The 15833-nt window shown below is 42.0% G+C and overlaps 1 protein-coding gene across 1 annotated transcript in view; it reads left to right on the top strand.

Moving 5' to 3' along the window:
- Window positions 1–15833, top strand: part of LOC147691992 (cytochrome P450 2G1-like) — a 708782-nt gene that overhangs the window by 112082 nt on the left and 580867 nt on the right. Inside the window, exon 2 of the mRNA XM_086938281.1 lies at window positions 3808–3970. Within this exon, the coding sequence (XP_086794407.1) occupies window positions 3808–3970 (163 nt within the window). The remainder of the gene's footprint in view (window positions 1–3807; window positions 3971–15833) is intronic.

Below are 15833 nucleotides of genomic sequence, written 5' to 3'. Positions count from 1 at the left end.
TACCACTCAGTGCCACATAATTACTCGCCACATAATTACACTGCACTCAATGCAACATACACTCCAAATACCACTCAGTGCCACATAATTACACACCACATAATTACACTGCACTCAATGCAACATACACTCCAAATACCACTCAGTGCCACATAGTTACACACCACATAATTACACTGCACTCAATGCAACATACACTCCAAATCCCACTCAGTGCCACATAATTACACGCCACATAAGTACACACACTGCAATCAATGCAACATACACTCTAAATATCACTCAGTGCCACATAGTTATATACAACATAATTGCACTGCACTCAATGCAACATACTCTCCAAATACCACTCAGTGCCACATCATTAAACACCACATAATTACACTCTACTGAATGCAACACACACTCCACACAATAACACTCAGTGCCACATAATTATATGCTACATAATTTCACTGCACTCAATGCAACATACACTCCAAACAATACCACTCAGTGCCACATAATTACATGCCACACAATTACACTATACTGAATACAACATAACCTCCCCATAATACCACTCAGTGCCACATAATTATATGCAACATAATTACACTGCACTCAACAGACACTCCAAATACTACTCAGTGCAAGATAGTTACACACCACATAATTACACTCTGCTGAATGCAACACACACTCTACACAATACCACTCAGTGCCACATAATTATATGCTACATATTTACACTGCACTCAATGCAACATACACTCCAAACAATACCACTCAGTGCCACATAATTATATGCTACATAATTACACTGCACTCAATGCAACATACACTCCAAATACCACTCAGTGCCACATAATTACACGCCACAAAATTACACTCTACTGAATACAACATACACTTTCCATATTACCACTCAGTGCCACATAATTACAAGCCACATAATTGCACTCTTCTCAATGCAACGTAAATACACTCCACATAATACCACTCAGTGCCATATAATTACACACCTCATATTTACTTTACTCAATGCAACATAAATACACTTTATCTATCTGTCTATCTATCGCCCTCAATCTATCGATCACCCTCACTCTATCTATCTATCGCCCTCGCTCTATCTATCGCACTCACTCTATCTTTCGCACCACCACAGCATCACTGAGCACCACCACAGCATCACTCAGGGGCACCACAACATCACTATGCGCTACCATAGGAATCACTGAACTCCACAGCATCACTCATCGCCACCATAACATCACTCAAAGCCACCACAGCATCAATCTGTGCAACCATTCAACAACAACTAGTTCAAATATGTTCTCTCAATGTTTCAAGCTTTATTACAAATGTCACAAAAATGTGTTAACAGTTCACTTCTGTTCTTGGATTTTCGTCACAAAATACAATGAACATAATCTTCACAAAAGTTATTTACAAAAGCTATTGCCATTCTAAATTTAAATAACTTTTATTTAAGTATTAAAAAAACATTTTTATTTGTAATATCAATACATCTAAGTCATGTAAATACAACACATATTGCATTACAAATGCTATGGGTGTCACATTTGCGAAAGTTAAAACTATTGGCATTGTAAATGACAAAGCAATTAATTTCACTATTTTCCAAACCAACACATAAATAAAAAATGTGTCATTTACAGTACCAATAGCTCAAACTTTCCTAATGCGAGACCTTTTGCATTGCAAATGCTTGTTATTAGATTGTACTCTGCTTTTAGGGCTCGTTAGGCCTGCTGCAGGTGTGACTTACAAATATTAAAAAGGAAGCTTTTGGCTTTGCTAAAGAATGAAACAACAAAGTTGAGTTAGCAGTTGAAATCTGCTCTACCAGTCTGCCAGTGCTTTTCTTTATCTCACTCTTGGTGGCACAATCAAGTACTTCATTCTACGAGGGACTTTTAGCTTGCAGCCCCTGGGTGTAAATAGGGACGTGAAAGAATGTTAACGTATGCCAACCTAAGAGTAAGCGATTTAAACATATACTTTTAGGATCTGAGCACTGGCACTCAGGCATGGTTTGTAGGTCTCAGTGCAATTTCAGAATCGTAAAACCTGCAGCATCAGTCCAAATGTTTGAGAGTGATCATGCAAAAAGAGACATTTCCTTAGAAGACTGCGCCTATGTGCACTTCAAAGCAGAGACATTGATCCCTCTGCAGGCGGATGCAGTTAGTAACTCTATCCACCTGCAGAGGATATGTGGGACCCTTTAAACTACCTCCAGTGGGCTGTCCGCCGGGGAATGCACTGACAGCACTCCATCTTTTTGTGGTGCACTGTTAGTGTGCCACCTGCGGACCTCTTTGCCTCAGCGCCCATATTTATAATACATCGCTGGTGCAGAGACATAGTATTTCCCTCATTTAAATGTTGCTACATCCTCGTTCAAATGGGTATACACCTCTTAAGATAGTGGTGGCATTGTAAGTGCACCAGGGGCCATATTACACATAGTGCACCCTTTCCTTGTTTGCACCCCGATGCACCTTAAAACAGGTTCACCCTATTACAATGAATGTAGTGCCCCCAGGGCAATCGCAAAGTCGTGCTATCCTGGGGGCAGTGCAATCTGAGTGAAAAAGAGAGCGACTTTCAAGCAGCCGCTCCGTGTTTCACTGGGCAGTCAGAAACCCACCTGCACTTTTAAGAGGCGCGAGAGACCCTTTGCTTGCGGGTGCAGTGACTGACTGCAACAGCCTGCAAGGGAATGTCCTGGCCAGGCGGTCCATAGGACCCCCTCCAGAGGGCTGCCATGAGGAAGTGCACTGGCAGTGTGCCATCTTTTAGGTGGTGCACTGCCAGTGTGTCTCCTCACAGAATATTAGCCTCTGGGCCTGCATCTATAATATGGCACGGGTGCAGAGGCAAAGGGATTCAATAATTTGCATGGGGCCACTGGTGATAGTGCTTGTGCTATATGCACCAGCGTTATCTGTATTACAAAAAGGACTGCACAAGAGTATGCAGCCCTTTATGTAATACCAAAGTGCTCTGGGGGCTCACAAAGTGGGCACATGGCCTTTGTGCCCAGGGTACTTTTCATAATATGGCCCCAGAGATATTTGTATCACAGCCGAGTCTAGTGGCTTACTAGACTAAAGCATCCACTGTAGCCGCCTGTGTTTAACTGCATGGTCACAGGTTCAAATCCTGGCAGGTCACTCATCCTTCTGGGGTCGAAAAAAAGATGACTATTGATGTGGGTAACAATAAACATCTGCTATTTAGCACTAAGATAACTATGGGTGAACATGCACTTTACAAATCCTTAGGTTATCTTTTTCCTCCTCACTTCACATCAAAAATGCCTTCGCAACAGCAACATACTTGCTTCATTCTTCTTAAGTGCGTTGTTAGGTACAAAATTCACATCAGTATAAATTGAACTGAGGATCTGTGGCAAATGGAAACAAATCATGGGCCTTGAGGTCTTAAAGAATTGGCTAATCATATACACTGCCGTAAATAAAAATAAGCAAGTTCATTATGAATTTGAATGACACCTGCAAGTGCTATAAAGTGCCTGTTTCTAAAAAGAATAATCCAACCTAGTTTGTTATTAAAAGGAATCATAACATTATAAAGTTTGCCTATAACATTATGGAGTGTCGTACATGACTGAATAGAGCAAGTTATGAGTATCAAAGAAAATGCATGTTAATTTGTTTTCTGAACATCTACACTAGTATTATTGGTTTTAGCCATTGCCCTGATAATCATGGTAGCTTGCGTAATGACTGTATTTATTTATTTAGTCTTATTACAATCTCATTAACACTACAGATCTCTCAAACCTATGGCCCAGTCTTCACTGTGTACTTCGGCCCTAGACCAGTTGTTGTGCTTTGCGGGTATGAGGCAGTGAAGGAAGCTCTGGTGGATCAAGCGGATGACTTCAGTGGAAGAGGAAATGCCCCTACATTCGAGATGGTTACCAAGGGACACGGTAAATATGTACACTTAACCACTAGCGAACGTAATATAGATGATGCTGCACCACATCTTCTCACAATAAAGGTCCTGATTCTGATCTCGTTCGGAAAGCATTGCAACTGAAATGCTTCCAGAATGCTTTCCGGACGACTCGGATTGGAGGAGTCCGATCGAATGAGTACAATGCATCCGTATTTATCCTGGATACGATTCGGTTGGGCTCCCATTGACTTCAGTGGGAGCCTGTGTTCCGAACGCGAACACAGGCTCCCACTGTAAAAAGGATCAGTGGGGGAAAAGAGTGCACCCTGTGGTGGGCACCCCAAGATGCCTGTCACACTTTGCATGGGTGGGAAGAGGGGACCCATGGAAACCCCCGCGGGTCCAATACAGAGGGCCCCGGGTGAAGTGGGCCTGCTATGGGTCCCCAAAGACCGATTCAGGGTGCAGATTTGTTCCGGTCATACCGAATCGGAAAAGCTGTCCGAATCGTTCATCATACCTGCTCATTCGGAAACCAAGTCCATAGTGCTGTGGGAATTGGATCCAAAAGGCTCGCCCTGTACAAGTGCCTTCCAGAACCAATTTGGACAGTGCTCATGGTTTCCAGGCATTGTACTTGGTAGTTTGGAACTGGGAACAAGCCGGTCAGAAACAAGGGCAGCGGATCGGATTCGCCAAACCCAAATCCGATGCAGAGCCCTCCCAAACAAGATCAGATTCAGGCCCAAAGATGTGAAAGATATTTGAGAATATGAAACCTCACACTGATTCCTTATATTTTATACAACATATTTTATTTAGTCAAATTCTACATAACAATAATGTCATCAAATCTTTTTTATAGTGAACTTGCTGAAAATACAAGTAATAACCATATGAATACGTGTTACTTATCCCATGTCAGGGTCGTCTTCCTTTATGGGGAAGCATGTCCAATTTTTCTCACTCTTATTTATTACTTTTTGTAATGCTGTGTTTTACATTTATCAGGTATACTTAGATATTGCTGAATTCTAAACTGCTTTTTTTCTGCATATTTACAAACACAGAGTGGAGGGGAATCAAGACCCATTTGAGACATCACCTCTCTTGAGTCAGGGCACCTTGCCACACTCAACAATAGCACCTCTCACAGTGTAATTATATTTAGGACCTAGTTACCATAGAAAACAGTTTTTTTTTGTTTTGCTAATAACTTTGGTGCCGTTTGACGAATCTTCATGAAACTTGCTGAAAAATATTCATCCGCCTCTGCATCTTTTCGAAAATGTTGTGCTGATACGTCAAGGGGCAGCCAAGAAAAACGTAGTCTCAAAATATTGATTTCCCAAGTTAATTACCATAGGAAAATCTCACCTACAATACAGAAATATACAGCTTCAGCTGTTTTCGAGAAATTGACATTTAAACATGTGCTCGGGTTGGCCTTGAAGGGGTTAAGACGTTCCTTATCTGAACAGTTGGTTCTGGAGAGTCCAATATTCCAATCTGGTGAACATTCTAATTGGCCTAGGGAGATATTTGTTCTGTCAGCCATTTCAATACTGTGGATTGGTCATGCAGCACTGACCGATCTGACTGTCTAGCTCCAAGTATGAAAGAAATTTTGCAGCTGCCATTACAGGACTCAAGGACTCTATCCCTGTGTCCTAATATTTTTCAAATAAAAAGAGCATAAGGGGGCGTGGCAAAGGTGGTGGTGGAGTAGCACCATTTCTTCAGAGCTCCGCTCACCAGGGCTTATCAAGGCATCCACACTGTGCTTTAGAGACCAAGGGAGTGCTGAAATTGAAGCCCTGTGGTACCCGACATCAGCGGTTGGTGTGGAACTGGGATCTCCCCTGATGGTGCCGGGACCTGCACTACACAAGATGACTGTTACATGGGAGCCCTAACATCAGTTTGAAAGTGTGGCCCCCCTAGCTCGCAAGGGTGTCACTGCAAACGAGGAGAAGGGTAGGAGTTCTCAAGGTGTTGGAGCATAGATTGTCTCCCTCACCTCACGCCCCCAGGAGAGCGAATTCAATTGGTAGCGGGACAGGAGCCAGAGAACACTGACTCAAGGGTTGACTGGAGGAAGGCGAAACACGAGTCGTGGCCCACCGACTGGGCAGTCTCCTTGCCCCACTCGGCGGTGCCCCACAGAAATGTCTACGCAATGAGCGAAGAATGACCTCAAGAAACCAGGCACAGAGAAAACGGGAGGGCACAGATCCAAACAGTTGTTGGCCCATCCCCTCGAGAAAGATATGGAACCTGCCGGGGAGCACACAGATGATCCGATAACTCAGTGCTTTTTGGAAAAATTGTTGAGCACACTTAGGGGGTTATTAGGATGGCGGACGGACTGGAGTCCGTCCGCCATGCATACAGCAGTCCCGCATACCCGATAAGGATGCTACCGTCACTATGGCGGTCGGATCTTGCTCTTTAACATTGCGGTGGGTGCTGCTGACAGCCGCACCCGCCGCGATGTCAAAATGCCATGTTGTGAATTTCACTGCACTACTTGCCAGGCACCACACGGTGCCTACCACGTAGTGCTGTGAAATTTAGGGGGTACCATGGTACACCCCAATTGCACCCTACCCTCCCCCCAACACATGGGGGCCCGTCACTGGCCTCCGTAACAAATCAGGAAAGGCAAGCAATAACCAGTTGTCAGAGGAAGTCTTCCTCAGGATCTGATGTGATGATATAAGGGCCCACCTCTCGATACCTCCAATTCTGGTTGTATTAAATACACAGAATATTGAAGTGATCAAGCGGGGGGAAAAGGGAGTTAGGAAGGGAACTGCTGGGAGGGAGATCTGAAAAGGAAAAGTTATTGTTGCGAGTTTCCTAATGCTTAAATAATAATATCTTCACAATTGAAGGATCAAGTTAGCTTAGAGATTAAATCTACTGAAATCTCCAGCAGAAAGACTGTTGACTCTTTTAAGCGTATTCACAAACCAATTTGTTTCCAAAGGAAATGACTCAAAGGAACTTGTGACAAATTTATACTATAAATAACCTCTTTACAATCTGCACAACTTCAAGAAGCTGTATCTGTATAATATCAGCAAATAACCTCTTTTGCCTTTCTAATACTTTTCTTTACAACCCAATTTTAAACAGTATTGCGACTAAACAGGTTGGACTTGCGACTAAACAAGTCGAATTGCGACCCAGCAGGACTAATCAAAAGCACTTTTATTTTACCCAAAGAATCAATGAATTGAAGAAATAAAAAACATCACATGAAATCAAAGAAATTGAATTGCCTTTATAATGTACCTGGTAAATATCACAGAAAACCTTTTGTACATATGGCTCTTAGAATTCAAGAAAACATTCTTTAACTTCACTTTTTTGCAAAGGCTTTCTCCTACCTGTAGAGTACGACCTACTCTACAAACTGGAAGGGCGTGTCTATCAACTCGAAGAAAGTCCTCTTGGAACTGGAATCAGCTTCTCCTATGCTGCATACGACTGGGAAACGCCTCTGTTCGACTCGACTCCTGAAAGAAACTCCAAACACTTCTGCAAACACTTCTGCCAAATTGGAGCACCTGGGACAAGCTGCTACACCTTCAGAATCCCCAGAATAGTGAGCACGGACGTTAGGGCGTGGTCGCGTATATTAGCGCGACTACGCCTTATGCTAAACCCCATGCATGCGACCGGTATGCTAAAGCTCACGCATCCGGCGGACGCGGTAAGGGTGCCAAACCTCACGCATCTGGTGGACCACTCTCAAATGAATATTCAAGCACACACAAGAACAAAGGACCTACAGGCCACATTATTGCTAAGGCCTTTTCACACATTTCTGCCACCAACGTCCTCCAAGAACCTGATGCATTTTGCCACACATTGGCACCAGACATGGCGGGCGATAGCTACATCTGCAGAGTGGGGCGGGCCCTAGACCGCAAGCCACCCTATTCCTGACAGTATTCCCCCCTCCCAAGAGCGGTCTAGGGCCCGGCTTTGAAGGGTGAAGGAGGTGGAATCTTCGTAATAATCGAGAGGCATGAATGTTTTCAGCTGGTTCCCAAGAGTCATTCTCAGACCCATATCTTTTCCAAGATACGAGATACCACAGTTTTGTACCTCTACGTTTAGAGTCCAGTAAATTCCGTACCTCGTATTCCCAATTGCAATGAACCAAAACCGGAGCCGGTTTGGGCGTTACATCTTGCCTAGCTGGTTTCAACAGGGAGGTATGAAATACAGGGTGAATTTGCAAGTTTTGGGGAAGTTGTAGTTTATAAGTCACTGGATTGACTTGACGGAGTAATGGATACGGGCCGATAAATTTGGGATGGAACATGTTTTTGTGTTTAAAATGCAAATTCTTTGTAGACAACCACACTTTGTCTCCAGAAGTATACATTGGTCCTGATCGATGATGTTTATCATATTGTTTTTGTATTCTTCCTTACTTTGTAACAAACGTTTGTGAATTTGCTGGTGAACAGTCTGCATGAGTTGTACTGTATCATTACTCTCATCTTTGGGCAAGGTCAAAGGAATAGTCTTTGGTAAATATCCATAAAGAGCTTCAAAAGGAGAGGATCCTGTAGATGAATGAGGTGATGAATTATAGGCTATTTCAGCAATCCAAAGCAATTCTAACCAGGATTTTTTGGAATCCGTAACATTGCATCTATTGTTTTAAAGTTTGATTTAATCGTTCAGTTTGACCATCCGTTTGTGGATGATAGCTGGTAGACGTATTTGATGTAATTTGTAAACTATGACACCATTGTTGCCAAAATTTAGATGAAAACTGAGAACCACGGTCTGATAACAACACTGACGGTAATCCGCGTAGACGCACTATTTCTTTTAGGAATATTTGTGCTAATTGTCCTGCTGTTGGCAATTATTTACAAGCAATGAAATGTGCGTACTTAGTTAGACTGTCCACTACAACCAAAATGACCGAATGTTGATTGATCTGCGGTAGATTAGTAATAAAGTCTAAAGAAATATGTTCCCATGGTCTAGTTGGTGTTGGTAGGACTTGTAACAAACCTTTTGGTTTACTATGATCTGTCTTAAATCTTGCACAAGTCTCACAATTTTGAGCCATTATTGTAACATCTTTCTGAAGAGCCGGCCACCAGAATAATCTTTCTACTTTTTCTACAGTCTTTTTGGGGCCAGGATGTCCTGCCATTGGATGGGAGTGTAACCAATTGAACACAGTTTCTTGTAATTCTTTGGTAGGAAGGTAAACCTGCTTTCTGTGGAATGGTATTCCTTCTTTGATTGTTTGATTTTCTGCTTTATTCACCCATTTTTAGGTCTCGCCTGTTGATGCGCATGCGCATCGAGCTTGCGAGACTATGGGGGCTTATCCACTCTTTAACCAACTTGCAAGGAATCGTGGCGATTCCTTGCAGTGCACGAGAAATTTAAGCTCAATGCGCATGCGCATTGAGCTTAAAAGCGCGTGCACATGTCCCCAGCCGCCTGCCTTGCCTACTCTCTCTCTCACAGCCTCCCCCAGCTCCGCCCCCTCACTTCTTGATTGCACGGCCGCTAGGCCGTGCCTCCCCTACTCTCCTCCCCCCTCCTCCTCCTACTCTCCTCCCCCCTCCTCCTCCTACTCTTTTTTTTTTCTTGCTTCCAAATGTTTGTCCTCAACACAATTAGGTTCCATTAAATCACTGACTTAACAAACCTGCATCAACTCAAAATATTTTTTCGGCGTTTTATCACCCTTAACTGCATGGCCTCCCCTCGCTCTCCAGTCACAGGTACGAGTATGTATACATAGGCGTTCATTGTGTGCGCATACATGCCGATAATAACGGGTGCCGCGTGGTCGAGTTCATGTGGTTCCGCAGTATAAAAAACATCAAACTTATTGCACATTTGTTTTGCCCCTTGCTTGGGATTGGGTGGGACAGATTCCCGATGATTGGTAGAACGCGTCACAATACACACAGCCATCTTTGAGTTGGGTTGTTTTAATACATTCTGAAAGAAGTCCGTCTTTTTTGGGGGGAGGGGTGTTCTAAATGCGAACGTTTTTTTTTTCATTATCTAGTAACAGTATAAGAGTAATATTATGTATTTAGTGTTTAAAGGCAAAGTTATGTTACATAAAAAAACGTTTTGAAAATAAATGCCTGCCTGCTTTGTTTGATTTATTGATTCGAACGCTGACGTAAGCTTTTCATTTGAAGGAGATGTTGCTCACTTACGGCGACAAGCTGAGAGAGTCCGCCTTCCTTGTCGGTCTGAAACCTTTGCTGTTGTCCTACTTTTGTGTCAGCTAGCTGCAGTGCATCCTGGGAGCTGGGTTGCTTCTGTGGTGAGTCTGGATGCTCAGGTGATTCTGTGCACTGCGCACAAGCTAAGAACAAGTTAAAATACTTTTATTTTTTTTAACTTGTTTACTTTCACTTTGACGGCTGCTGGGCCGTCTCTCGCGTTTCTCCAGGCTGCATTGGACCTCTCATTAGCCGGCTCCTTTGTGGTGCAGAAGCACAGCCTGCTGCAAGCCGAACCACTGGGCATTACACGCTTGGCTCGTTTTATGGCCTTCTCCTTCTGTTGTCCTTTTGTAAACCTGGATCTCCGGGGCAGTAAATACAATAAAACAAATATCTGCTTCACAGATTCCATGTTACAATCACTTTAGGAGAGGACCTGGCTGCAGCGCCTGCAGGCTGGTTTGTGCACAGAGACATTACCTCAAAACAAGGATTTAGAACGTCCTGTTTAGCAATCATCCCCACACACTCCCAATGATCCCAGACTTTCAGCTTATCAAAGGGTGGCCTCGCGTTTGGTCCTGGGGTTCATCTTTTTGGGCGCAGATATGCCCCTCCCCCTTGTTTTTCGCTTGCCACAGACCATGCCTCAATCGCTTGTGTAAACGGGCACAAGAGACAAAGTTTGTGACATTTATTAATGTAATGCTCTAAATATGGAAATCACTCTCCCCATCGCAGGGCTCGAGTGACACAGATTTATTCCTTTGAGTTTTCTTTTTATAGTGCACTTAATCAACATTAGAAGGTCTGCAGCTGTACTAATATGAAGAGCTTTCACATTACATTGTTCTCAGTTCGGCGGTAAATGTTTCCATATTACACTATGGTTTGTTTTTTTGGGATTTACTTTAAGCTAGTGCCTTTATAAATTACAATAACTTTCATTTAAGTATTAATTATTCGAGAAAAAATTAAAAGCCATTGTTATTTGTAAAATCAATATTTCACCTCTGTTCTTGCATTTTCGTCACAATAAAATACACTGAACATATTCTTCACAAAAGTTATTTACAATAGTTTAAGCTATTGCTATTATAAATTACAAGAACTTTTATTTAAGTATTAATTATTTAAAAAAATTAAAAGCCATTTGTATTTGTAATATGAATACATGTAAGTCACGTACATACAAAACATGTTGCATTACAAATGCTATAGGTGTCCCATTTGAAAAAGTTAAAAGTATTGGCATTGTAAATGACAAAGCTATTAATTTTGCTATTTTCAAGACCAACACATAAAAAAAAGTTGTCATTTACAAAACCAATAGCTCCAACTTTTCTAATGCGAGACCTATTGCATTTCCAATGCTTGTTTTCATTGAGATGGAGGAAAGTTTTCATGAATATTCTCTAAGAATTGGTCAGCAGACAGTAAACAGATTACTTTGTCAGGATCTATTATAGCTTGTGGAGCTCCTTCGAATCTGTGCAAAGAAGAGTCTTTTCTAGAAAGAGCATCAGCCTTTTTATTGTCTTGTCCAGGACGGTAAGTTACTATGAAATCATACTCTGCAAAGAACATCATCCATCTTAACTGTCGAGGAGTTAACATTCTAGCAGAACTCATGAATTGCAAATTTCTATGATCCGTATAGACAGTTACTGTGAATTTTGCTCCCATTATATAATTTCTCCATTCTTTGAACGCTTCTAGTATGGCAAGTAATTCTTTCTCTGCGATAATGTAGTTTTGTTCTGCTGAGTTCAATTTTCGAGACATATATGCAACTGGATGCATCTGGCCAGTTTTGGGATGTCTTTGAGGTAAAATGACTGCTATTGCTACATCTGAAGCATCTGCTTCAATTATGAAAGGTTCATTTACATCTGGATGCATTAGAATTGGAGCTGCTGTAAAAGCTTTTTTCAAACTCTGAAACGCATCGTTAGCTTCTGAAGTCCATTCAAATGTCACCTTTTTTCTTAGCAACCGAGTGATCGGAGCTACTACTGCTGAGAAGTGATCAATAAAACGACGATAAAAATTTGCAAAGCCCAAAAAACATTGCACATCTCAAACTGAATTTGGAATGGGCCATTCTGCTACTGCTTGGATTTTTCTATCAGTCATTTTCATGCCAGTTGGTGTGAGTAGCACTCCCAAAAATTCCACTTCAAAAACATGAAAGTCACATTTAGATAATTTGCAATATAGATTATGTGCTTGTAAGGTACTCAGAACTTGTTTGACATGTCCCTCATGTTTTTCCACAGAATCTGAATAGATTAAAATATCATCTATATAGATGATAACAAACAGATCCAGAAACTCTCTTAAAACACCATTTAGGAAAAACTGAAAGGCTGCTGGCGCATTACAAAGACCAAATGGCATTACCATATATTCAAATAATCCATAACGAGTTTTAAATGCGGTTTTCCACTCGTCTCCTTGTCTAATTCGCACCAAATGATAAACTCCTCTAAGATTAAGTTTTGTATAGATTACTGCTGTTTTAACTTGATCTAAAAGGACAGGGATCATTGGCAAGGGATATTTATTCTTGATTGTTATTTTGTTCAACGCCCTGTAATCGATACAAGATCTTAATTCCCCATTTGCTTTTGGGATAAAAAACAAAGGGTAGGCGGCTGGTGACTTAGAAGGGTGGATAAAACCATTCTCCAAATGCTGATCCAAATATTGCCTTAGATGTTGATTTTCTTTTTCAGATAGAGCATATATTCTACAATTTGGTACACAAGAACCTGGTATGAGATCGATTTGGCAATCATAACTGCGATGAGGAGGGAGAATTGCTGCCTTTTCTTCGCTGAATACCTCTTGATACATTTTGTAAACTGTGGGTAAAATCGTTTCTTTTTCTTCTGCAGTCGCAATTTGACTCACAGTTGACTTGAAAGACTTTAAACAGGATGAATGACAAAAACCAGAGAGAAAAGCAAGTTCTCTTTTTTGCCAGTCAATCAAAGGATTATGTAAACAAAGCCAAGGATTTCCAAGAATGAATCCATACTGGGGCGCTTGGATTACGTCAAATTGAACCTCTTCCTTATGTCTTTGTCTTTTTGAATCCTCACAAATCATAGTCACCCTTGAAGTTTGCATAGTTACAGGTCCTCCAGACAAGATTTTTCCATCTACTGCTTGAACGATTTCTGGTGTTTCTTTTTTTTTTGCAAATTATACTTAGTCGCTGCGCAGTTTCCAGATCAACAAAATTTCCTGTGGCTCCAGAATCGATTAGTACTTCCATTTGCCAAATTTTTTGAGTTACTTGTATTTGAACAGCTAATCAAAAATGAGCTTTATAATTAGTCACACAAGAGTTTATGGAAGGGTAGACGATGGCGATGGCGATGGTCCCAAGAGATCCCCCTCGAAACATCTTGGGCATGTTAGTTTTCCGACTTTTGATCTGTTGTTTCGATAGCTGCCGCCTTGTTGACGTTTGGAGATTTGTTTCATCATACAATCTTTCACAAAATGTCCTTTACGACCACAATAGAGACACTGTCCATTTTTACATCTTTTGTCTTTTTCTTCTTTTGACAATGGTTGTCGAAGGGTTCTAATTTCCATTGGTTCTGAGCTTGATTCTGCGTGTGCAAATTGAGTTCGAGATCTAGTTTCATTTTTCCAATTAGGTTTGTCACCTCTTTTCTTGTCCAATCTTCTTTCAGAAAGTCGGTGATCTGAGCGTAAAGTTAAATTGATCAGATCTGAACAAGCTGTTGGCTGTGGGTCTATTTGGGCTAAAACATCCTTTAAATCGTCCTTTAGCCCCTGATAGAAAAGAGCTGCTCTCTTTTCCTCGGGCCAAGAAGTTTCTGCAACAAGTCTATTAAAATGTGATAGATATGTAATGAGGTCTCTATTTCCTTGTTTTAACTGTAGTAATTCTCGATCTGCAGATAAAGTCACTGTTCGCCTATCAAATACTTTCTCAACCTCTTCAACAAAGCGTCTCCAATTATACAATAATGCGCTATCTTGTCTAACTAATGGGACTGCCCAATTAGCAGCATCTCCAGACAAGTAAGAAATAAGAAACGCAATTCTAGATTGGGGGGTAGGGAAAGCTGTTGGTCTACAGGAGTAATGTAACTCAATTTGCGTTAGAAATGTTTGCACCTTAGAAGGATCCCCAGAAAAACGCTCTGGAGAAGCCAAAGGAATTTGTGGGGGAACAGTGACTGATATGTTAGTGGATGGCTGCCCTTGCACTAGAGTCTTGAGCCTCATCAGGAAGGGGAGTGTTCAGAAGTTGTATATTGTCTACCTTGTCAGCCAACAACGCAGTTGCATTCATAGTTTCATTTAGGTCTGCCTGCATTTTAACAATTATTGCCATTAAGTCATCGATGGTGGCCATTATGTCAACACAATCAGTTCGGGAGGGAAATGATTTGTGGGCTCACTATTCTGTCAGACGAAGTCTTCCTCAAGATCTGATGTGATGATATAAGGGCCCACCTCTCGATACCTCCAATTCTGGTTGTATTAAATACACAGAATATTGAAGTGATCAAGTGGGGGGAAAAGGGAGTTAGGAAGGGAACTGCTGGGAGGGAGATCTGAAAAGGAAAAGTTATTGTTGCGAGTTTCCTAATGCTTCACTCGACTCTAAAACATAATATAAATGATAATATCTTCACAATTGAAGGATCAAGTTAGCTTAGAGATGAAATCTACTGAAATCTCCAGCAGAAAGACTGTTGACTCTTTAAGCGTATTCACAAACCAATTTGTTTCCAAAGGAAATGACTCAAAGGAACTTGTGACAGATTTATATTGCAAATAACCTCATATTAGCGCGACTACGCCTTATGCTAAACCCCACGCATGCGACCGGTATGCTAAAGCTCACGCATCCGGCGGACGCGGTAAGGGTACCAAACCTCACGCATCTGGCGGACCACTCTCAAATGAATATTCAAGCACACACAAGAACAAAGGACCTACAGGCAACATTATTGCTAAGGCCTTTTCACACATTTCTGCCACCAACGTCCTCCAAGAACCTGATTCATTTTGCCACACATTGGCACCAGACATGGCGGGCGATAGCTACATCTGCAGAGTGGGGCGGGCCCTATTCCTGACACCAGTATCCTAATTTGGTGCACGGTACCTGCTAGGAACCACCACCATTTTGGGCTATCTGATCCTTCCGCCAGGCAATCTGTTAGATTGCTTTTGGCGGACCCGTGGCGGATGGTCTTTACGTCCGCCATGGTCCGAGAGGTCAGATTGCAGTGGGAATGCCACCGCATGGCTGGTGGTGATGGGCCTTCCACAATTGTAATCGGCCCCTTAGGGAGGACTTTGCAGGCCTACGGCAAGATGTAGCCTCAGATATATAAACACTGAGGGCGGAAGTCCAGGAAATAGGTGACCAGGTGGTCTCCTTGGAAAGAAATGGGGAACGCAGAGATGAACAAATCACTGAACAAGTACGGGAACTGATAGACCAGTGGGAAAGCAACAAGGAGCTCTATCTCAAGTTGGAGGATCTTGAAAACCGCTCTAGAAGGTCAAATATACAAATTAAAAGTGTGCCACTTCAGGTGGATGGTGGAAAGCTGGAGGATTGGGTGATTCACTTATTACGCCACGTTGAACCAGCTC

This window comes from Lissotriton vulgaris, chromosome 9 (assembly GCF_964263255.1).
Source record: "Lissotriton vulgaris chromosome 9, aLisVul1.2, whole genome shotgun sequence".
Taxonomy (NCBI): Eukaryota; Metazoa; Chordata; class Amphibia; order Caudata; family Salamandridae; genus Lissotriton; species Lissotriton vulgaris.
The sequence above is the reverse complement of the archived record's forward strand: the minus strand, read 5'-3'. Positions and strand labels throughout refer to the sequence as shown.